The sequence below is a fragment of the Chanodichthys erythropterus genome, chromosome 17 (assembly GCF_024489055.1).
Source record: "Chanodichthys erythropterus isolate Z2021 chromosome 17, ASM2448905v1, whole genome shotgun sequence".
In the NCBI taxonomy this organism is placed as follows: domain Eukaryota; kingdom Metazoa; phylum Chordata; class Actinopteri; order Cypriniformes; family Xenocyprididae; genus Chanodichthys; species Chanodichthys erythropterus.
In genome coordinates this window covers 25,638,692-25,661,736 of record NC_090237.1, presented here as the reverse complement: position 1 = coordinate 25,661,736, position 23,045 = coordinate 25,638,692, and the positions used below count along the sequence as shown (strand labels likewise).

The 23,045-nt window shown below is 35.4% G+C and overlaps 1 protein-coding gene across 2 annotated transcripts in view; it reads left to right on the top strand.

The window, feature by feature from the left end:
• agmo (alkylglycerol monooxygenase) overlaps window positions 1-20,651 on the top strand; it is a 41,799-nt gene extending 21,148 nt beyond the window's left edge. The window contains exons 7-14 of one of the 2 annotated variants that reach the window (XM_067365409.1): window positions 548-614; window positions 880-945; window positions 1,216-1,295; window positions 5,031-5,165; window positions 10,099-10,215; window positions 11,755-11,837; window positions 12,084-12,189; window positions 19,799-20,651. In XM_067365409.1, coding sequence (XP_067221510.1) covers window positions 548-614; window positions 880-945; window positions 1,216-1,295; window positions 5,031-5,165; window positions 10,099-10,215; window positions 11,755-11,837; window positions 12,084-12,189; window positions 19,799-19,879 — 735 coding nt within the window. In that variant the 3' untranslated portion in view covers window positions 19,880-20,651. The remainder of the gene's footprint in view (window positions 1-547; window positions 615-879; window positions 946-1,215; window positions 1,296-5,030; window positions 5,166-10,098; window positions 10,216-11,754; window positions 11,838-12,083; window positions 12,190-19,798) is intronic. The other variant, XM_067365408.1, reaches the window with a different exon arrangement.
• Window positions 20,652-23,045: the final 2,394 nt, after the last annotated feature.

Below are 23,045 nucleotides of genomic sequence, written 5' to 3'. Positions count from 1 at the left end.
GAATATAGGAGCGACCTGTTGCTGTTGCCCTTTTAAAGGAAATAGTTGTTAGTGAGGTTAAAGAGAGCGTTCACCCAAAAATGAAAATTCTGTCATCATGTACTTACCCTAATATCTTTCCAAAGTTGTATGACTTTATTTCTTCCGTGGAACACAAAAGAAGACATTTTGAATTTAGTCATTTTTGCCCATGTATGTTTTCAAACAATAAATAATAAAAAATGACGCAAAAGCACCATGGTAAACCCAAATTAAAGTAATTATTCATTGATGAGCTTCCCTTTCAGTAATCTGTGAACAATTGTGAATGGATCTTTGAATCAGTGAATTGCACTTGGGTACCAGATTAGTCAGATTTGTGAGCGAATCAATTAACTTAGTTCATATTTCTAAGTGTTCTTCACGTGAAGCTATCATATGACTTTGAATATAGCGCACAAGTCACATGGATTACTTTTATGATGTTTTATGGTGCTTTGCATCTTTTTTGGAGCTTGAAAGTCTTGAAAGAATATTATCTGTGACCTTGTGAAATTTCTATCACTAGTTGGTCAAAGATCTTGGACCTCTGGAGTGGATCCTAAATACTCCCAGCCACCATAGAGTTCATCATGGTAAGTGTTATTAACCTTTGACAGTAGAATTGCATTGCACTTTTCCCATAATGCATTGGTGTTAGTTTATCACTGTGGGTCTAAAGTGAAGCCTATTTTGTTGGGTGAACTGTCATTGAGATCTTATCATGTGACATAAGTAACACTGTGTTAATACTGGCTATACACTTTTATTTATTTATTTTTTGATGAAAAAACAGTGATTCTGTAACAACTAGTCATTATCTATGTAGTGAATCATTAACATTTGTCCATGCATTCGCAGGGCGAAATCCATATTGCATCGACAAGAATTATGCAGGAATTCTGATTATATGGGACAAGATGTTTGGTAAGTTCTGTGTATATGCTTTTAAAATGTCGACCAATAGGTTGTTGTCTGACTAATGAAAACAAGCCTGATCTATGCCCTAGTAGCACATGCATCTATTAAACTCTGTTCTCATAATTTCATGTAATCTTTCTACTGTCTGTGCTAATAAAAATGGCGCAAAGTACAAATTAGTAGTGTAAATTATAACCTAAAAACACAAAAGATGATACTACTATTGTGATCTAGGAACACACAAAATGTGTTGTTTTCTGCTGTTTTCCATCGCAGGTACGTTCACTCCTGAAAGTGATAAAGTTGTCTATGGGCTCACACACCCAATCAACACATTTGAAATCTGGTCTGTTGAGGTTAGTACACCACAGCTGTGAAAATGTTAAAGGATTAGTTCACTTTAAAATGAAAATTACTCACCCTCAAGCCATCTTAGGTTTATTTGACTTTCTTCTTTCTGATGAACACAATCAGAGTTAATATTTATAAACATCCTGGAGCATTCAAACTTTATAATGGCAGTGAGCAAGACCAACGAGTATGAGCTGAAGAAAGTGCATCTATCCATCATAAACATACTCCACACAGCATAATAAAGGCCTTCTGAAGCAAAACAATGCATTTGTGTAAGAAAAAACATACATTTTTAACAAGTTATGGAGTAAAATATCTAGCTTTCACCAGACCGCCTTCTGTATTCAAGTGTAAAGTGTAAAGGTCATTGCACACTGAGTCCGAAATTCGCATCTGAAATTTTCGCACGTTAAAAAATAAATACAACCTTGTCAATTGTGTCTCTGAAACTTTCGTCCGTCGTAATATAATTCGGATTTTCTGCGTTTTTCGAATACATGGCACGCATTTTGAGAGACATTTTGACAATTCAGAGCCACCGTACAAGCGAAGGCCAAAATCCAGATTGGCATCTGACAAGTTGATCCACGTCGTCTACAGCAAAAAGCAGTAGCACTGAATGACAAACAAAGTGCAGAATACAAAGAGAAAGAATATAAAGACAGTGTGTGCCAGTATCACTAGCAAAGCATCAAACTGAGCTACTGACATCCTGAAGTAAACTTTGAAACGCTCAGGATGATCTCTCAGCTCCTTGATGAGGTGGAACTCTTCTCTCTACGCAATCTCGGGATTGGATGGACCCAATATTTCCTCTTTTTAAGAAGAGAGGACAACTAAATCATTCTCACTGCTTGAAGACTTCATTTTGCATTGTTTTGCGAATTTTTTAGCCACGGATTCATTAATGCGCAAGTGTGCAAGGTCTCTGTGTGTGACGAATTTATAAAATCAAAAATACGAAAAAACGCATACGAAAATTTCGGACTCAATGTGCAAAGGCCAGTTCAAAAAGCTTACGCTACGTCCTGATGTCAGTTACGCTTTTTTGTAAGATGAAATGGAAGATGGTCTGATGGAAGCTAGATATTTAACTTTATAACTTATATAAATATGGATATTTTTCTTACACAAATGCATCACTTCAATTCAGAAGGCCTTTATTAACCCTCCAGAGCCATGTGGAAGAGGATGGATGGATGCACTTTCTTAAAATTCAATCTTGTTGGTCCCGTTCACTGCCATTATATTATTAATATAACTCTGATCGTGTTCATCAGAAAGAAGAAACTCATCTACACCTAGGATGGCTTGAGGGTGAGTAAATCTTGAGGTAATTTTCATTTGAAAGTGAACTAATCCTTTAAGATATATTTATTTTATGTAATTATTCATATTTTTATTTTACAAATGTATCTAAATATGAATAATATTAATACTAATATTACATTACAATTTTTAAATTATCTTTTTTTGTAATACTGATCTCTAAGAAGAGGATTAGGGCCAAGCAATAATAAAAAAATAAAACCATCTTGAGATTAAAGTTGTTAAATTTCGAGAAAAAAGTCGAAATAAAATGTTGAGAATAAACTCATTAAATTACGAGAAAGAACTCGTTAAATTTCATGAAAAAAGTCTAGATAAAATGTTGACAATAAACTCGTTAAATTACGAGAAAAAACTCGTTAAATTTCGAGAAAAAGTCTAAATAAAATGTTGAGAATAAACTCATTAAATTAAGAGAAAAAAACTTGTTAAATTTCAAGAAAAAAGTCGAGATAAAATGTTGAGAATAAACTCATTAAATTACGAGAAAAAACTTGTTAAATTTCAAGAAAAAAGTCGAGATAAAATGTTGAGAATAAACTCGTTAAATTACGAGAAAAAACTTGTTAAATTTCAAGAAAAAAGTCGAGATAAAATGTTGAGAATAAACTCGTTAAATTACGAGAAAAAACTTGTTAAATTTCAAGAAAAAAGTCGAGATAAAATGTTGAGAATAAACTCATTAAATTACGAGAAAAAACTTGTTAAATTTCGAGAAAAAAGTCGAGATAAATTGTTGAGAATAAACTCATTAAATTACGAGAAAAAATTGTTAAATTTCGAGAAAAAAGTCGAAATAAAATGTTGAGAATAAACTTGTTAAATTACGTTGTTACGAGAACAAATTTGTTAAATTATGAGAAAAATGTTTTTAAATTTCGAGAAAAAAGTCGTTAAATTATGAGAACAAATTCGTTAAATTATGAGAAAAATGTTGTTAAATTTCGAGAAAAAAGTTGTTAAATTACGAGAACAAATTCGTTAAATTATGAGAAAAATGTTGTTAAATTTCGAGAAAAAGTCGTTAAATTACGAGAACAAATTCGTTAAATTATGAGAAAAATGTTGTTAAATTTTGAGAAAAATGTTGTTAAATTTTGAGAAAAAAGTCGTTAAATTACGAGAACAAATTCGTTAAATTATGAGAAAAATGTTTTAAAATTTCGAGAAAAAGTCGTTAAATTACGAGAACAAATTCGTTAAATTATGAGAAAAATGTTAAATTTTGAGAAAAATGTTAAATTTTGAGAAAAAAGTCGTTAAATTACGAGAACAAATTCGTTAAACTATGAGAAAAATTTTGTTAAATTTCGAGAAAAAAGTGAGATAAAATGTTGAGAATAAACTCGTTAAATTATGAGAATAAAGTCTTTAAATTACGAGAAAAAAGTCGTTAAATTATGAGAACAAATTTGTAATTTAACGAATTTGTTCTCGTAATTTAACGACTTTTTTCTCATAATTTAATGACTCAACATTTTATCTCGACTTTTTTCTCGAAATTTAACTAGTTTTTTCTCGAAATTTAACTAGTTTTTTCTCGAAATTTGGCAACTTTAATCTTGTGATGGTTTTATTTTTTTATTATTGCTTGGCCCTAATCCTCTTCCGTAGATCTCTTTTGGAATATCTAAGAGTAAAAACATATCCTGTTTTTAGAGTTCATCTTTGCATTATGTCTGCTTTGGGGTTAGTTTCTTTACTATGGTATCATTGTAACATACATGGGCTCAGTGATCATATTATGTAAGCAAGGTTTACATCATTTATAAACAAAATGTTTAGATTAATTTGCCCCCTCATTCTATCAAGACCTTTGACTGGTGAAAATATCAACACTGCAGATGAATAGGGTTTCACATAATGGGCTGTAGTGTATCAGAGCAGTCTAATTTTAGAGATGTAAATATCCGAGCAGAGTCAATGGGAGCCGGCTTCTGCTCACATTACAGCGCTAGTGGAAAAGACATGCTGTAACCATAACATTATTACTTCACTTTAAACATACGGCTCAGGAGAGGTGAAAGAGTCCTGCAAAACCAAATGGAGGTTGTGTTTGATTATTTTTTCGGTGCTCTCCTGTGGCGGTCCGGAGTAAGAGTGATCTGATGTGTGTGACAAAAAGCATTTAGACATGAGGACTAGATGATGATGAATAAAATGAATAAGAATAATGTTTACCTTTTGGTGAAATATAAACTCTGCTAAAAATTTTTTTTTTTTTTTTTTTGATTGAGATGAAAAGTCTAAAATACAAATTCAAAAGGAAATCAAAAGGATAATATTTCATGTCATAGTTGAGTGAAACGTTTGTGGGTAATGCAGCATTAAAGAGGTTGCTTAGTTTAGCGGCTGCATGTGCCATGTATGGTTTATACCCTCATTCTTCTTTTCTTTTCCCTCTCAAGTTCCTTTATTACCCGTACCTGTGGCAGAGGTTCTGGGAGGCTGAAGGAATTTCAAATAAGCTGTCTGTCATTCTTAAAGGGCCAGGCTGGACTCCAGGAAAACCAAGACTGGGAGACATTGCTGATATACCCCAGGTGGGAAACTTTTACTCCACCATATTAATATGTCTCTTATTAAAATGTTAGACAGAAATGCATTGAGAATGCACTTTAAATACTAATCAAATTCCTAAATTTCTTGGAAATAGAATTAAAATTGAATTAAATAAAATGCTGTAAGTTTAAGAATTCATGAACATTAGATTATTTTTTTAGAATAATTTATTATTTTTTTAATTCATACACCACCATTCAAAAGTTGAGTCAGTTTTTTTTTTTGTTTTTTTTTTTGCAAATACCTATTCAGCGATCCTGCTTGAAATTGAACAAGAAAGACTTTTACATTGATACAAACATTTTTATTTGAAATAAATGCTGTTCTTTTGAACTTTCTATCTATTAAATAGTTAAATATTAGGCAGCACAACTGTTTTCAGCATTGATAATAATAAGAAATGTTTCTTGAGCAGCAAATCATCATATTAGAATCATTTATGAAGAATCATGTGACACTGAAAACTAGTGATGGGAAGTTCGGATCATTTTACCGACTCAGCAAAGGTTCAGCAAAATGAACAAATCTTTTTTCGAGTCATTTCGTTCATTTTAGCAAATGTAATTAAAATGTTACGTGTTACTTCCTCAACACATCTACTACTTCCGCAAACGTTGATCACACTACAAACAATACAAAACTACAATGCTATAAGATTCAGAAAAGATTCATTCATTCTTTACCTGGGTCTTCAGTTTATGATAAGCTCACCTCACCTCTTGTTTGACAATTCTTCGGGTTTAAGTCATTCTTTAATCACGTGACAGACCCATATGCTAAACTAATGCAGTCTGAGCCGGAAAGAGAATTGATTAGTTCATTTCATGAGTCTTTCGGGTTTTTGAGTCGTTCCTTAATCACGTGACAGACCCATGCACTATTTGTGATTAATTTGACATTTACTATGTTTTTGTTACTGTTTCTTGAGGATCTGTGGTGTGTTATTATTTTATAAATAAATAAAGTCCTGTTATAAATAAAATATTGATTAATTTTTGACTGTCTTATCTGTACATAAACACTAGGCTATATAATAATAAAATATAACCAAGCCTACATTACAAAGTATTTATAGCCTAGTTTGTTCATTTTTACTCCAATTTTGAGTTTGCTGGTATAATAATTGCTTTTCCTAGGCAGACTTGACATATTGGTCTAATATACAGTACAGTCCAAAAGTTTGGAACCACTAAGATTTTTAATGTTTTTAAAAGAAGTTTCGTCTGCTCACCAAGGCTACATTTATTTAATTAAAAATACAGTAAAAAACAGTAATATTGTGAAATATTATTACAATTTAAAATAACTGTTTTCTATTTGAATATATTTCACAAAGTAATTTATTCCTGTGATGCAAAGCTGAATTTTCAGCATCATTACTCCAGTCTTCAGTGTCACATGATCCTTCATAAATCATTCTAATATGCTGATTTGCTGCTCAATAAACATTTATGATTATTTTCAGTGTTGAAAACAGTTGTGTACTTTTTTTTTTTTTCAGGATTCCTTGATGAATAGAAAGTTCAAAAGAACAGCATTTATCTGAAATACAAAGCTTCTGTAGCATTATACACTACCGTTCAAAAGTTTGGGGTCAGTAAGAATTTTTATTTTTATTTTTTTGAAAAGAAATTAAAGAAATGAATACTTTTATTCAGCAAGAATGCATTAAATCAATCAAAAGTGGCAGTAAAGACATTTATAATGTTACAAAAGATTAGATTTCAGATAAACACTGTTCTTTTGAACTTTCTATTTATCAAATAATCCTGAAAAAAAATATTGTATACAAATATTTTGTACAATTGTACACTTTTTGTACAAACTTTTGGACTGTACTGTATGTATAAGAAGATTGCTCAAAAAGGACATAATGACATAAATGAAATGACATTGGTTTAGCGTATGGGTCTGTCACATGATTAAGGAATGACTCAAAAACCCGAAAGACTCATGAAAAGAACTAATCAATTATCTTTCCGGCTCAGACTGCATTGACTGAAACAGGTGAACTACTACTAGCACTACAGAACCTACAGAACATTGCGCATACATGACCCGAGGCGACTCTTTCTTCCCGAGTCACACTAAAGATTTGTTCAAAATGAACGAATCGTTCAATAACGACACATCACTACTGAAGACTGAAGGAATGATGCTGAAAATTCAGCTTTGATCACAGGAATAAATAACATTTTACAATATATTAAAATAGAAAACAATATAAATTGCTCAACCAATAGTATGGATTAGGGGCAGGACTATCCGTTTGTCTGACTCTGTTTGTTAGTACTCAGGAAAACTGTTTGGAAATTATTTTTTGCAGTTCCATTTCCACTAGTGGTGCAGAAATGTTCACCTTTACCTTTAAATTGGAAACTCTTTTGTTCCTTGCCTTACTTGTCGTTTACTACCTGCTGTTTCTGTAACAGGAAAAGAGGTCTCTCAAATGACTCCCTGAGTTCTCACATAAAAACAAACTCACGTTTCAAGCAGGCTTTACAAGTGTGCGGCGTTGCCAAATGAATTTTAACCGCCTTTGTGGGCCGAAGCACAATAGGCTCATTTTCACTCGTCTTTAAAAAGCGAGCTTTTTTGGGCCCGATCAAACAGCAGGCCTGCGACAAGGTTTTGAAGTCTTCTCATCAGGAGAGCGGCGGTTTGCTTTGAAACACGTCTGACTGCGCCACATACTCACAGACGCAGTTTCACACTCAAAAACCCTGTCTCTCTTTCTGTCGCTCTCACCATGTTACAATTAAAGCCACCTCAAAGTAGGCCCTGGTGATCCTAAACATGTGGAGAGAGCAGGAATTTGACAGAAATATCTTGAAAGGCCCTCGGTGATGCAGACCGGGGCGTGCCTGTTGTTTCTCCTGTGGAGTGGAGGAGAGAAGGAGCGAGGGAGGCCTGCTCGGATGTGTTGATTTCTGAGGGAAAGCAGAACACCGCGGCGGTGCAGCCACCAGGGTTCTGGTGTGAGGGAAACCCACATGTGTCTGCAGCTGAGACAGCCTCAGGGATTCTTAGGAAATCAACAATGATCAAGTTCTCAGTGATTCATGCCTAAACAACTGATGTATGTAGCAGAGTTATTTTAGGTTTGGATCCAAACAGTGATGTAATTTGAGAAAAAAAAGTAGACTTATTGGTAGTTTTTCGAGCGTGGTGGCTGATTTCTTGCTGGTCCAAGGTAGTCTACTAGTGCTAACCAAGTTGACATTAGGTCTTCCAGCTCTGATCAACAATTTAGACCATCTTTGACCAAGTAATGGCTCTAGTTATCCTAATTGGAACAGCTGGAAACCACGTAAAACCATCTACCTGTTCCTCTTCAAAAATAAACCATAAAAAACTAATAAAATAATATTGAGTAAGACTACGATCAGGAAATACCAAAAAAAAAAAAAAAAAAAACATAAAAATGGTTTATTAGTTCACTTTAGAATTAAAATTTTTCTGATAATTTACTCACCCCCATGTCATCCAAGATGTCTATTTCTTCCTTTTCTTCAGTCGAAAAGAAATTTTCAGGTTTTTCAGGAAAACATTCCAGGTTTTTTCTCCATATAGTGGACTTCAGCAGCTACCAATGATTTGAAGGTCCAAATTGCAGTTTCTGTGCAGCTTCAAAGGGCTCTACACGATCCCAGCCGAGGAATAAGGGTCTTATCTAGTGAAATGATCAGCCATTTTCAAAAAAAGATACAAATTTATATACTTTTTAACTACAAATGCTTGTTTTGCACTAGCTCTGTGATGCTCCACGCATTACGTAATCATGTTGGAGAGGAGGCAGAAGTACTGAGCAAGTGTTTACAAAGCGAACATGCAAAGACTAAGTCAAACAGTCTTTACAAAAAAAGGTAAAACAATGATGTTGGAGGAGAAACCGAGATGGAGTTTTTCGCCCTACCGCGCTACTTCCGCCTACGTCATCTGCTCTGCGATGTGTGGCGCATCAGAGCAGTGCAAGACGAGCATTTGTGGTTAAAAAGTATATAATTTTATTTATTTATTTTTTTTTAGAAAATGGCTGATTGTTTTAAGACCATTATTCCTCATCTGGGATCGTGTAGAGCCTTTTGAAGCTGCACTGAAACTGCAATTTGGACCTTCAGCCTGTTGGTCTCTGTTGAAGTCCACTATATGAAGAAAAATCCTGGAATGTTTTCCTCAAAAATCATAATTTCTTTTCGACTGAAGAAAGAAAGACATAAAAGGAAACGCGTGATTTAAAGGGGCCGCGCGCTGAATCGGTGCATAGTTAATGATGCCCCAAAATAGGCAGTTAAAAAAAATAATTTAAAAAAATCTATGGGGTATTTTGAGCTGAAACTTCACAGACACATTCAGGGGACACCTTAGACTTATATTACATCTTGTGAAAACTGGTTCTAGGGCACCAGTTTTGTTTTTACCATGGTAGGTCCATTTTGACTTTGGACCTACCAGCTCTGATTAACAATCTAGACCATTTTTAACCAATTAATAGCTCTAATTAAGAACAGCTTCCAACTTGGAACAGCTAGAAACCATGTAAAATCATCTACCATCAACAAAAGCTTCTTAAATAAATTGTTTAAGGTAGTCAAGCTGGTTTTTCGATGATGGTTGCTGGTTTATTGTAGGTTCGAGGTGGTCTGCTAGCTCCTACCAGCTTTGATCAACAATTTAGACCATCATTGATCAACTAATGGCTCTAATTTACCAAAATTATGACCGCTAGAAACCACGTAAAACTCTCTACAGTCTAAAAAGCATTTGAAAAATAACTGTTGTTATGCTGTATTGATAACTCACAGATAATGCTATCATTCTGCTAAATGGTACAGCCCAAAAAATAATAATTAAAAAAAGTGAAAAATTATAGATTATAAACATAATATTTTTTTTTATTTTTTTTTGGATCAGATTACAGGAGAGGAAATGCCTTACGATCCAGCATGGTCCTCTTCGATGCAAGCCTATGTGTTCATACAGTTCATGCTTCTGTTGGATGTATATAACAACTTGTTAACGGATCAAACGGTAGGTGTTTTTTTTTCCCTTTCACCATTGAAATTGACATCAGATTTTCCCAGAAATGTGCATGACTGAATTGTCAAAGCTATCATCTGTCTGCCATCTTTCATTGTCATCTACAAGATCTTTAAAAGCTTTTAATTTGCTCTGTGGTTAATGCTACCTCACATGGTCTATTATCAGCCTCAGTCTCTCTCTCATTATCCTAAATGTCCTTTAATAATAAGGCCTTCTACTAGCTGAGTACAGACAGAACACTTTGAAGTAATCTTTGTCTATTTTCTTTCACCCCCCCCCCCTCCTTTAAAAACAGAGATGTTCAGTTGCCCTTGTCCGTTATCCTTGGAAGTCCATGTTCCCCAGGCATAGTTTTGGTTAGCCAGAATGTGTTGCCCCACCCTGCCTCCCCACTGAAATGAAACGGCCTGTTTTCCTGTGATTCCTACCTCTGCGGTGCTCCTTTAGTTGTGGCTATTGGTGAAGTGTCCCCTGGATCCTTCTCTGGCTCCACCAGCAAATAAAACAGCCGGTTGGCAGTCCAGCAACCAATACAAGTCCTCTGACCAATTTCCCAGCCCCTGGGAACCTTCCTTTTGCATCAATCACCTTTTCCAAGAAAAAAAAAGGCAAACTAAGGCCTTCAGGCTTAGCAATAAATATTGTAAAAGTGTGTATTTATACCACATTGTCTGTTTGCATTCATTTCGATTGACAAGTGATGCTTTAGAGCCACTTCAGAAAGAAGGAAAGCATAAATTTTTTAGTGTGGACGAAGTCTTGACCAAATCTTGCAATTGCATCATCCATGCAGGGCTATCAATCCTGCTGGATGTTTGACTAACTGTTCATCATGGAAGGTCTGTGCACTGACCTCTGCTGAAATGCAAATTTCGGAAGATGCCCCCCTCCCCTTTCCCCCCTCTGCCCTCTTGCTCTGTTATTTTTGAAACTGGATATGGAAATGCTTTAAAAATTAACAAATCAAAATAGTTTTTTCTTCCCTTTTTGTTAATTGTTGAAAAATGAGCCAGCGCTTCAGGGCTGAGGTCTGGGATCTGGATTCTGTCTGGTGTCACACAGGAAAAAGTCAGTAATTGTTTGCTGGTGTCATATCAAAGACATTATGAGGTCACTCACCTGACTTAACCGCTGCTGAATAAGTTGGGTTAGCAAGGTCAAGAAAACCTCATTAACATCGTTGCTTGAATTAACTGCAAATTATCATCAGATTATGATTTCAGTGTAGATCCATCCTTAGAGGTGTGCCAGTTCAGACTTAGATGACACTTCCCTTATTGCTGGCCTTGAGTTCTTGGAGCGTCCTGGTGGTACTACTCAACTGCCCCGACATTTGTTAGGCTGTGTTGCATGCAGAAGTCTTTCAGTATTTTGACTGTATTGAGAAGACATAAGGATATTCTTTCCAAATCATGACCTAAATTATTGTTTCCTCACAGTACAAAATCGGTGTTTCACAGACCTTTGAGAAACAAGATGTATAAATCTCATACTCATCTATGCATATTACTTATCTCTCACCTGCAGATACTTTCTGAGATGACTGTACTTCTCATGACTGCCTACGTATTACTTTCTCTAACCTCTCTGGGCTTCCTGATAGATCAGAGGTACTATATATTAAATTTTTTTTAATTTTTATTTATTTTAAAAAAAAAAAATTTTATTTATTGATTTTATTTTTGATATATTTTTTGTTTTATTTTTGTTTTGGACATGAAGCGTGATTTTTCTGCCTTTTGAAAATGAATTTACTGTATGTACAAAGTAAATATGGACACTATATTAACATAGTGCAGTACAAGTCAAATTGATCAAAAATAAATAAATAAAATGTTTTTGTACCTTTCTTTCAGAGCTAATGCAGCTGAATTGGAAATGATGAGATGCGTTTTGATAATGGTGCTTCTTCGGTTTGGTTACATTAATCCTCTGGTGCCTCTTTTGGCTTTTCCAATTGAGGTAAGTTTGACTGACTTATGCATCATGCATGGCATTATTAAAACCTCTATTACAGATTTTCATCTTTCATTGAAGCACAAGATGCTTTTTGGATTATTCTCAAAACATGCCTGATAACACAATCAAGCTTTTTGTTGTTGTTGTTGTATTTTTGGAGTAGCTCGAGTGCTGCAAAAAAAGGACAGTTTCTCAATTAAATGTTTCACTCAAATAGTTATGCTGAAATTATAGAAAAAGACTGTTTCCTACTTGGGCTGCCCTCAAATAAAGATTTTTCTAGTCGACTAGTTGTCGTTCATTTTAAGCGATTAGCCAACTAGTCGTACATTTTTATTAATAATCCATATAAATCATAATAATGAACCTTAATTGCCTACATAGTCTAATCAGCGCGCAAACGCATGCATAAAGCTTGCCACAGCGCGCCGGCAAAAGTTATGATTATGAATGTGCCGTGAAAAACAGCAATTTAAAAACAGACATTTCAAAGCTTTCAATAAATATATTTCTCATGTCTGTGAGGCAACTTCATGCTGAGTTTCAGTTTATTTTCCTGTTGGATCCTAAGTGCACAACTTCTAGTTGTTATTGTGAGGGCACTCAAATAAAATTAGTCAGTTTTGAATGATGTATTATGCTACTCTTGATGTAAGATCAAAAATGACAGAGTATTTTGAAGTTAAAGGTGCCCTAGAATTAAAAATTGAATTTATCTTGGCATAGTTAAATAACTTCAGTACATGGAAACGACATACAGTGAGTCTCAAACACCATTGTTTCCTCCTTCTTTTATAAATCTCATTTGTTTAAACGACCTCCGAAGAACAGGTGAATCTCAACATAACACTGACTGTTACGTAACAGTCGAGATCATTAATATGTACGCCCCAATATTTGCATATGCCAGCTCATGTTCAAGCCATTACACAAGGGCAGCCAGTATTAACGTCTGGATGTGCACAGCTGAATCATCAGACTAGGTAAGCAAGCAAGGACAACAGCAAAAAATGGCAGATGGAGCGATAATAACTGACATGATCCATGATAACATGATATTTTTAGTGATATTTGTAAATTGTCTTTCTAAATGTTTCGTTAGCATGTTGCTAATGTACTGTTAAATGTGGTTAAAGTTACCATCGTTTCTTACTGTATTCATGGAGACAAGACTGTCGTTATTTTCATTTTTAAATACTTGCAGTCTGTATAATTCATAAACACAACTTCATTCTTTTAAATCTCTCCAACAGTGTGTAATGTTAGCTTTAGCCACGGAGCACCATCAAACTCATTCAGAATCAAATGTAAACATCCAAATAAATACTGTACTTACGTGATTAGACATGCTGCATGACGAACACTTTGTAAAGATCCATGTTGAGGGTTATATTTGCTGTGTGAACTTTGTTTATGCTGTTTAAGGCAGTCGCGAGCTCTTGGGGCATGGAGCAGGAGATTTAAAGGGCCACACACCCTGAATCGGCGCATATTTAATGATGCCCCAAAATAGGCAATTAAAAAAATGAATTAAAAAAAATCTATGGGGTATTTTGAGCTGAAACTTCACAGACACATTCAGGGGACACCTTAGACTTATATTACATCTTTTAAAAAGACGTTCTACGGCACCTTTAAATGCAAGTGATCGCACTGGAGCCTCCATGTCTTGAAGTAAGCGTGCTTTACTTCAGCTTCCACACACATTTATCTAGGTTAACGTTAGAGTGAGCAGCCATGTAAAGTTGCTACTACTTACTTGTTTCAAACGATAAGCCATATTTGAGGTCGATGGGTGATAGGCAAATGTTTGGATTTCCTCCCCAAACTTCTGTAACTACCAAAAGGACAGGCCATTAACGATTGGTCCCTCACGGACTGCGTGACTTCACCACTTCATGTGGTGTTTTTTTTTTTTTTCTGTGCCTAACCGACTGATAAAACTACCCTCTTCTAATCGACTATCAGTTAGTCGACTATTACAAGGCAGCCCTATTTCCTACTAGTGGTATCAGACATGTGTGTTAACTTTCGTTCTAAACGTATGTGTGTTTGAGTGTGTGTTTTTCGGATCTGGCACTGTGTCTTGCTGCACGCCTCGGTGATGTATGACTCCAGATGCATGGCCCAATTGACCATAAAATTGCTGTGTGTGTGTTTCTGGCACTTGCAGCGTGGGCCGTGCATCTCAGCTGACCTTTCATTAGTGCGCCACCTTTCTCTACACAGCCCTCCCTCCATCCTTTCTCTTCTCACCATCCAAGCTTTATGCAAAGGCAATGTTTCTGGAATCAATTAACCATGTCTGCGGCTCGCTGTGGAAGACTGATTAGATTTACACAAGAGCTGAATTGCTCATTTTACTGTGAGAGCGTGCATCTGTAAGCTCAGGTGCTGAAATGCCTGCAGTAGTTTTACACAAAAGTAGCGTCATGTTGGATTTTTGTGTCCATAGACTCTACCTGATTGAATGTGTTTCAGTAATAGACAGCATACCAGGGTAAGAGTTTCCTTTTCCCTCTAACTTTCATTTACATTAGTCTATTTGCAGCAGTGCCATTATAATCCTTCAGAAACAATATCAGTTCCTAAAAATTGCCGTGTCCGTTTCACACTCATTCCAGCTTCTGTTTATTTCAGGTAGGGGATGATATTCTTCCATTCTTGCCTGTTTTTTTTTCCACTCCGTGTTTTTCCACCCATCAAAGCTAATATTTGTCCTCCTCATTTCTCAACGGCGAAACAAAAATTACATTGCTGCAAAGACCCACCCCACTTTTTTGAAGGAAAAGGTTAAGATAATATTATCAAGATCAGCTTCACACAAAAGCTGCAGTCAGCAGCAGCGCTGGCTTATCTTTCCACAGCACCTGACGCCCCCAGCACACTGCAGGAGAGCAGATCTGGAGCCTGAATTAGACTGATAAGAAGAGTATTAGCAAGTATTTCAGGTGATTGGGAACATTTGTTTCCATTGTTAGTTCTAAGGTGTCACCAGTGAATTGGGGTTTGTGGATTGTTTGGGATATCTAGGAAAAGATAGCATTACAGCAGTGTGCCCAGGGAAAGAAAATTCTATAAAAAAATGTATATATTTTATTTTTAGTTTTTAATATCTTTTTAGGTGATAGACCTAGAGAAAAGTGTCAGGGTTTGGTGAGTGATGAGGCGAGGACTCAAATGCAGAGCAATTAACTTTTTTATTAATAATAAAAATAAAACAAAAACAGACAAAATCTACCCCGTGGGGGAAAACAAGACAGGCAGCAAGACTTGGCAGGATCAGGACACATGAGGGTACTTTAGGCAGTCCAAATCCGATTATTTGTGTATCCAATTTAAATCTGGATTCTTTGATGAATAGAAGTTCAAAACAAATGAACTAATGATCAAAAATTAAAATCTCACTGATCCCAAAATTTTGAATGGAAGTGAATATGATTTACAGAAAGTCCAGTGAGAGTCACACAAGGCTGTCAAAGCGAGACTGACACAGGCTTTGGTCTCTCGTCTTCATTTCAGAGAATCGGCACTCATTTGACTGCCCAAAGCAGTAGGGGGTTTCAGTAGGGTCAGCACTGCCACAACAGTTCAGAGAGTCATGGACGAGAACACGAACTGTTTAACAGGGATATTTTCTCTGTTTGTTTGTGTGTGGCAAGCCAATGTTGCCTATACGATAGTTTAGGTGTGGTGTTTTTTGTGAGAGATCTAGTGGTATTTTAGGGACCATACTTTTGAGTTTCACATTTTTTAGCACACTTTTATTATTTGCATTGCTTTAAAGGTAAAAATTGGCAAAATACTGGGCCAAAACACACTACTATTCTGGAGTTTGGGGTCTGTAATATTTTTTAAAGATGTTTTTGAAAATAGTCTCCTCTGGTCACCAATGCTGCATGCTTTTATTTGATCAAAAATACAGTAAAAACTGTAATATTGTGAAATGATAACACAATTTAAAAATAACTGTTTTCTATTTTAACAAGTTTTTAAATGTAATTTATTCCTGTGATGCAAAACTGAATTTTCAGCATCATTATTCCAGTCTTTAGTGTCACGTGATCCTTCAGAAATCATTCTAATATGCTGATTTAGTGGTCAAGAAACATTATTATCAAAGTTGAAAATACTTCTCGTTAATATTTTGTGGAACCCATGATACATTATTTTCAGGATTATTTGATGAATAGAAAGTTTAAAAGAACAGCATTTATTTGAAATATAAATCTTTTCTAACAGTATAAACATTTTTTTACTGGTACTTTTGATCAATTTAATGCATCAATAATAATGAATAAGCATAATACCCTGATTTTTTTTAATGGTGGTGTATGTCACCATTGTGTGCTTGAGTAAGACACTTAACCCATGACTTAACCTCAGGTTTCTCTTAGTTCCTAAATAGGAAGCAGTGTTCATTACTGACATAGGCTTCCATGCGGAGTGTACAGGTTTAAAGAGGAACTCAGTAAGATTTGCGAAGCTCCCCCTACAGGTTCATTCAGTGAATCACACTGTTGTAAATACTCCAAGCGCAGCTCTGGACTACATCGAAATCTCGATGGAGGTGGGTAATTTTCGAAATTGTCTTATAAAGTCATAATATATACATTGTTTTTGAATTACCGTAAAGCATTATGTCACTCTCGCGTGAACGTGAACATGTGGCGAGATTGTGTCGGGTCGATGCAGCTCAACTTGCAAGTGCTGTTTTCTGGCGTAGACGTGCCAGAGGGGGTTAGTGCTCGCCTCAAACACACCACTACAAGTCAATTAACCATCGTAAGGACTTAGAAAACTATTTATGAAGGCAAAAAAGTTACTTAGACATACATCACAGAGGTGACAGCAAAGATTTAGTCCTGTGTGCATTTGACACAGCTGCCCTGAAGACTTGACTCTTTGCTTATTAAACCCAAGTGTGAATGTGTGCTGCTTGTTTTAGTGACTTAGAATGTATCTTTGTACTTATTTCTAGTGCTTTTATGTGTCTGAAAGAGAGAAAATAGGCGAGGGAGACTGAAAGAGAGACACGAGGTCAACCGAGGCAGTAAGAGCAGTAAAAAGAAGGGAAAACATACTATATCACATCTCATGTGTTTTTCCACTTGTGTTTTATACACCTGCGAAATAAAATCTGAGAGAAAAAGGATCTCAAATTGATTGAAACATCTGCCAGTTTGTCATTTAACCCTCAGGTGCTCCTCATTTAGGGGTCACACTCTTACTCCTCACAGTCAAAAGTAAGGTTGGGAATCGAAAATTGATTTTAATTCTGGGATCGGATACTTGTTATAAAATAAAAAATTTTGATTCCTCTTATTGATTCCTTTATGTGCATTTTAATATGACTTTAATCCATTAAAGCGCAAGAAGACCCGCGCACTGTTTTCTGTGCTGCACACACAGAAAAAGTGATTTTAAACCATTCAAGTGCAAGAACGCACACCGTTTTCTCTGCTGCACACACATCAAAAATGTGTGCACAGAAAGCCGCCTCTCATACTGAATAGTGCGTGATACTGACCTATTCTCTTCTATGTCTTTTTGCACTTGAACAGGCAAATACACACAAAAATATGTCAATGTCCTCATAAACACAGTCGGTTATGTCTTAAGTGAACGTAAACAGTTGACAAAGAAAACGCATGTGTAACAGTATATTGGATCCGTGCAGCTCTTAAAGTGACAGCAGCCTAATATTCTTGCTGCCGTCTCTATAATAACATTACTCAAACAACAAAAGACAAAGAGAAAATTCACTCACTGTTCTTGACTGAATAACTTTTGTAACTATATTTGTAATGTATATTTATTTATAAAGTGCAGTGTTATTTTACTTTTGATTGCAGTTTCTGTACCTGAATAGCCTACCGGAAAATCTACCTGAATTCTAAGTAATATTTATGCTATAATTATGTATTTGTTTCCAATTCATGCAATATATATATATATATATATATATATATATATATATATATATATATATATATATATATATATAATTTTTTTTTTTTTTTTTTTTTTTTTTTTTTAATTGAACTCCTTCATTTTCAAATCCTTTTTTTTAAGGAACATTTTCAAATTGTCTTTGATTTTTTTTATTTTTATTAAATTGAATTAAAGTTGAATTAAAATTAAATTAAATTGACTCAGGTGACAGTACAGACCGAAGGTAGGCCTATAGAATGAAGTAATGTCTCAAAAGCGAATAATTTTTGCACTTGTACTTAGTCTTTGTCTAATGCTATTTCCCCAAAGAAAAGCTGTAGTATTGTCTAAGATATTTCTCCTAAAAAAGAGAAAGAATTGTTACATAGTATAGAATGTAATCATTTAATTTTATGAGAATTTGATGTTTATATTGTAACCTCTGATCTTTAATTGAGTACTGTAGAATGTCAACGCAAAGTCAGGAACACACCAAGACAGTTTTTTTTCGTCGGCCGACAAAATTTTCTCAGTGTATTCCGCATCGTCAGCTGAAGTGGGTCCTCGTCTGCTTTTTATCGGCTGATTCGACATCGGCGTCGGAGCTCAGTCAGTCGGGCCATCTGATCATTCTGATTTAGCTGTTCAGCTACTGCCACCTGCTGGTACTGAAAGGCATTTCATCTTACGCAGTCGCAGAACGGACATGCTACTTGGCGTCATTTTGGTGTGTCAAGGCAACCAAACGGACGTGAGCCAAACTGCTTTCGTCGGCTTGGTGTGTTCCAGGCTTGAGATGCATTTGTCACAAGAAAATCTGAGAATCAGAAGATGCACTTCATTTAATAATAATAAGAAAAACATCAAGACATTGGATTTCATTTTTGTAATTTTTCTATGAATAAGGGTAAACAACGTGCATTGAAAAAAAATTGCATTGCCATTTAACGGGTGGAATCAGGTAGCAGGAGGTCAGGAAGCACAGAGACATGCCTTTCCCTCCGTCTCTCTCTCTCGCTCTCTCTGTCTCTATTCTCTCAGAGGGAAACAGCTGTGCTGCTCCTGAGGAAACTATCCTTATTTATTTCCCATTGGAGAGGTAGTTCTGATAGATAGAATATGATTTTGGACTCTGTTGAGAGCTCGGATGCAGTTTATGGTCTTGAACGCAAGGAAGGAGGGGCAGTTAAGGTTACAGCTTTTTGGAAGAATGTCACTTCTGGCCTGTTTCCACAGTGGCTTCTGTGAACCTCAACTCCAAATGCATCATGGGAGATTCTTTGGCCACATGCTTGACCTTTTGGCTTTAATTCTTTATGTAGTATATTCTCCTGGTATGTGACATTTTAGGGCTCTCACATTCAGTTTTTGCAAATAAGATTTTGACCTATGCACAGTGATATTGTAACAAAATCATAAAGTATTATCTATTGTTTACCCACTTACTGTATATTTACAGTTCCTTATACACATCAGCTTCATTGCAATAATATCTAACTCTTCAAATACATAATGACATTAAAAACTTTACTTATTTAATTAAAAAAACCTTAAATGTGCATTACTAGAGATATTCTAAAGTATAAACTGTGTATTTTTTTTAATCAGTGATTCATAAAATAGAGTTTGCCTATTAATATTAACTAATTTAATTTAAATATCTGTTTTCTTTCTGCAGGCCTTTGTCATAATCTCTGCAATCTTCTGGAGTCTACAGTGTGTGAACCAGCTTGGTAACAGGATGAAGAAACAAAACTAGATAAGAGACCAACTAACCTCAACAATTAACAACAATTAACCTCATATTGACATTTCACAGAGACAGTTTTGCAAATCGTTCTCCTTACAAACTTTTGACTCTGATTTAGGTTTAGCATTGAAAAGATGCTATTAAAATGGTATGAATGAAGATACTAACACAGTAACGACATATGTATTGTCAAGACAATATGGTTCTAAGTGCTCAGAATGGTACAAACTAACTTTTCAATCTTTTTCAATCTAATGCATGTAGTAAATTAAACTCAGAAGGTACCGATTTATATTAACTGTAGCTTTATCTGCATTATTTGAAATGCATCGAGCGTTTTTTGAAGAACTGTGTGTAGTGGTTATAGATCAGTTTTATCCTACAGAGCTTTTACTGACAACATAAAAGAGCACCATGCATTTATTTTTAAATGTGATTTTAACATGTAATATTTTATAGCTATATATTGTATTTTAGGAAAAATCTTTGATTTTTGTGAATAAACCAATAGAGAGGCTGGTTGTTAGCTGTGGTGTGCTCTCATGTAATTCTACAAGTTACCACCAGGTGGTACTAGCAGGGCCACTAAAATTGTGTCCCCATTTTATTCAGTAACCTACTTATGTTTATTGATCATTTCAATGTTTGTGGAGGGACAGTTTCAGTGGAGAACAATTCCTATAGGACGAGAAGAACAGAGCACTTAAAACCACTGATACTTACAATAAGTTGAAAAAGTATTTGTGTTGTTATTATCATTATTAATGATGAAAATAAATAAACAAATAAAATAAGAATACCTTATGGCGTGTTTTTTTAAAAACTGAACCACTATCTGAGTACAATTGGGTATAATAAATTATATTTATTATATAATTTATCACAGCATACAGTCAGCCAGACAAATTGCAATAACAATATTAACAGTAACAATAACAGTATTAACTTTAAAGGAACACTCCAGTTTTTTTGAAAATAGGCTCATTATCCAACTCCCCTAGAGTTAAACAGTTGAGTTTTACCGTTTTCGAATCCATTCAGCTGATCTCCGGTTCTGGCGGTACCACTTTTAGCATAGCTTAGCATAGTTCATTGAATCTGATTAGACCGTTAGCATCGCGCTTAAAAATGACCAAAGAGTTTTGATATTTTTCCTATTAAAAACTTGACTCTTCTGTAGTTAAATCGTGTACTAAGACCGACGGAAAATAAAAAGTTGTGATTTTCTTGGCTGATATGGCTAGGAACTATACTCTCTTTCCGGCGTAATAATCAAGGAACTTTGCTGCCGTTCCATGGCTGCAGCAGTGCAATGATATTACGCAGCGCCCGTGAGCCCCTGCTTGCACAGGGAACGTGCCTTGCAACCATGGAGACATTTGTGGGAGACGCTGCGTAATATCATTGCACTGCTGCAGCCATGATACGGCAGCAAAGTTCCTTGATTATTACGCCGGAATGAGAGTATAGTTCCTAGCCATATCGACTTAGAAAATCACAACTTTTTATTTTCCGCCGGTCTTAGTACACTATTTAACTACAGAAGAGTCAAGTTTTAAATAGGAAAAATATCAAAACTCTTTGGTCATTTTTAAGCGCGATGCTAACGGTCTAATCAGATTCAATGAACTATGCTAAGCTATGCTAAAAGTGGTACCGCCAGAACCGGAGATCGGCTGAATGAATTAGAAAACGGTAAAACTCAACTGTTTAACTCTAGGGGAGCTGGAAAATGAGCCTATTTTCAAAAAAAGTGGAGTGTTCCTTTAATAAATGTTGATGAAAAATAGAAAATATTGGATTAAATATTTTCTTCGCCAAACATTTTAGCTTGTTTTACATTTGATTTGCACACATGTATTGATTTAAAATAGCAGCTTTTTGACTTGATACCACTATTTCTGCAGTTCAATTTTCCAGTTTCAAAACATCTGGATTTCACACCTGGAATGAAGTGAGGTGGCGTGCTCAAGTGGTGTAAATAATTAATGACAAATTTGTTGGATGTCTCGCTAACAGATCCCCGGAGGAGTGTCTGGATTTAATGTTATTTAAATGTTACTGCTCATTAAAGACAGCATCATTTACTTAAACTACTGCTGCTTCTAACAGTATGTGCAGAATATTAACACATTTGCTATTTTCTGTGGAAACATGGTGAAACCTCCCAAATCATCACTAACTGCTTTATTTTGCTTTTTGATGAATTAAGTAACACATTTGCATCAAATACACTGTATATGTACATACCTGCTTTGCTTATTTGGGAGCTGTTACTAACAATTCCTTAGGGAAGATGGTCCCCATTCTTCACAGGGGATCGGTTATTCTGTTCAAAAGAGTTTGAGTCTTAACTACAAATGCATGTTCTCGGTTATGATGTTGTTTATATAAACTAGTACCGCTGTACAGGTATAGTCATAACAGCTTGGTTTGACACAAATCTCTTTCCTGCCATCACTAACTGTTAGTCGCATGCCTGCACATTGAGTTTGAGCTGAAAGCTCACTGATGTGAGGATAACACACATTAGCAATGACCCAAACCTCTTTTGCGCTGATATTTGTCAGCCTATTACATTATTAAGTGCGGACTGCATTACAAGTACACAATACAATCAACTGGAAACAATTTTCAGAGACTTGATTAGGTAAAACGTATAATGTGGTGAAAATAGCAGGCCTGTCCTCCTTGAAATGGCAGATGGGTCCTGTTAGCCTCGCAAATGTGGTGTTCTGCTGCCAGAAAAGACCCAAATGACTCATGTTCAGATTATAGCATTACACTGCTTGCATCAACTGGCAGAACTAGAAAGAAACAGGCCCATCCTTTATGTCTCCTAGCCTGGAATGAAACTCTTCCATTGGATGTTGACCATGGTAAAATATACAGTATTATGGGATTTGTGGCCTCATTTAGCTTTGTTACAAGATTGTTTACAAAATATGTGGCGTTTACATTTGCGTTTTCCAACTAGACATGTTTACAGTTGGCAGTAATTTGCCTTTGCTAATGGTTTCCAAACAGCTATTTATTGAAAAGTGATGTGCTCCCAGTGCATGTATAACTAAAAGGGATAGTTTTCTCAAAAATTAAAGTGCTGTCATTGTTTACTCACCCTTCAAACCTGTTAGACTTTCTTTTTCTGTGGCAAAAAAAAGGTATTTTGATGAAT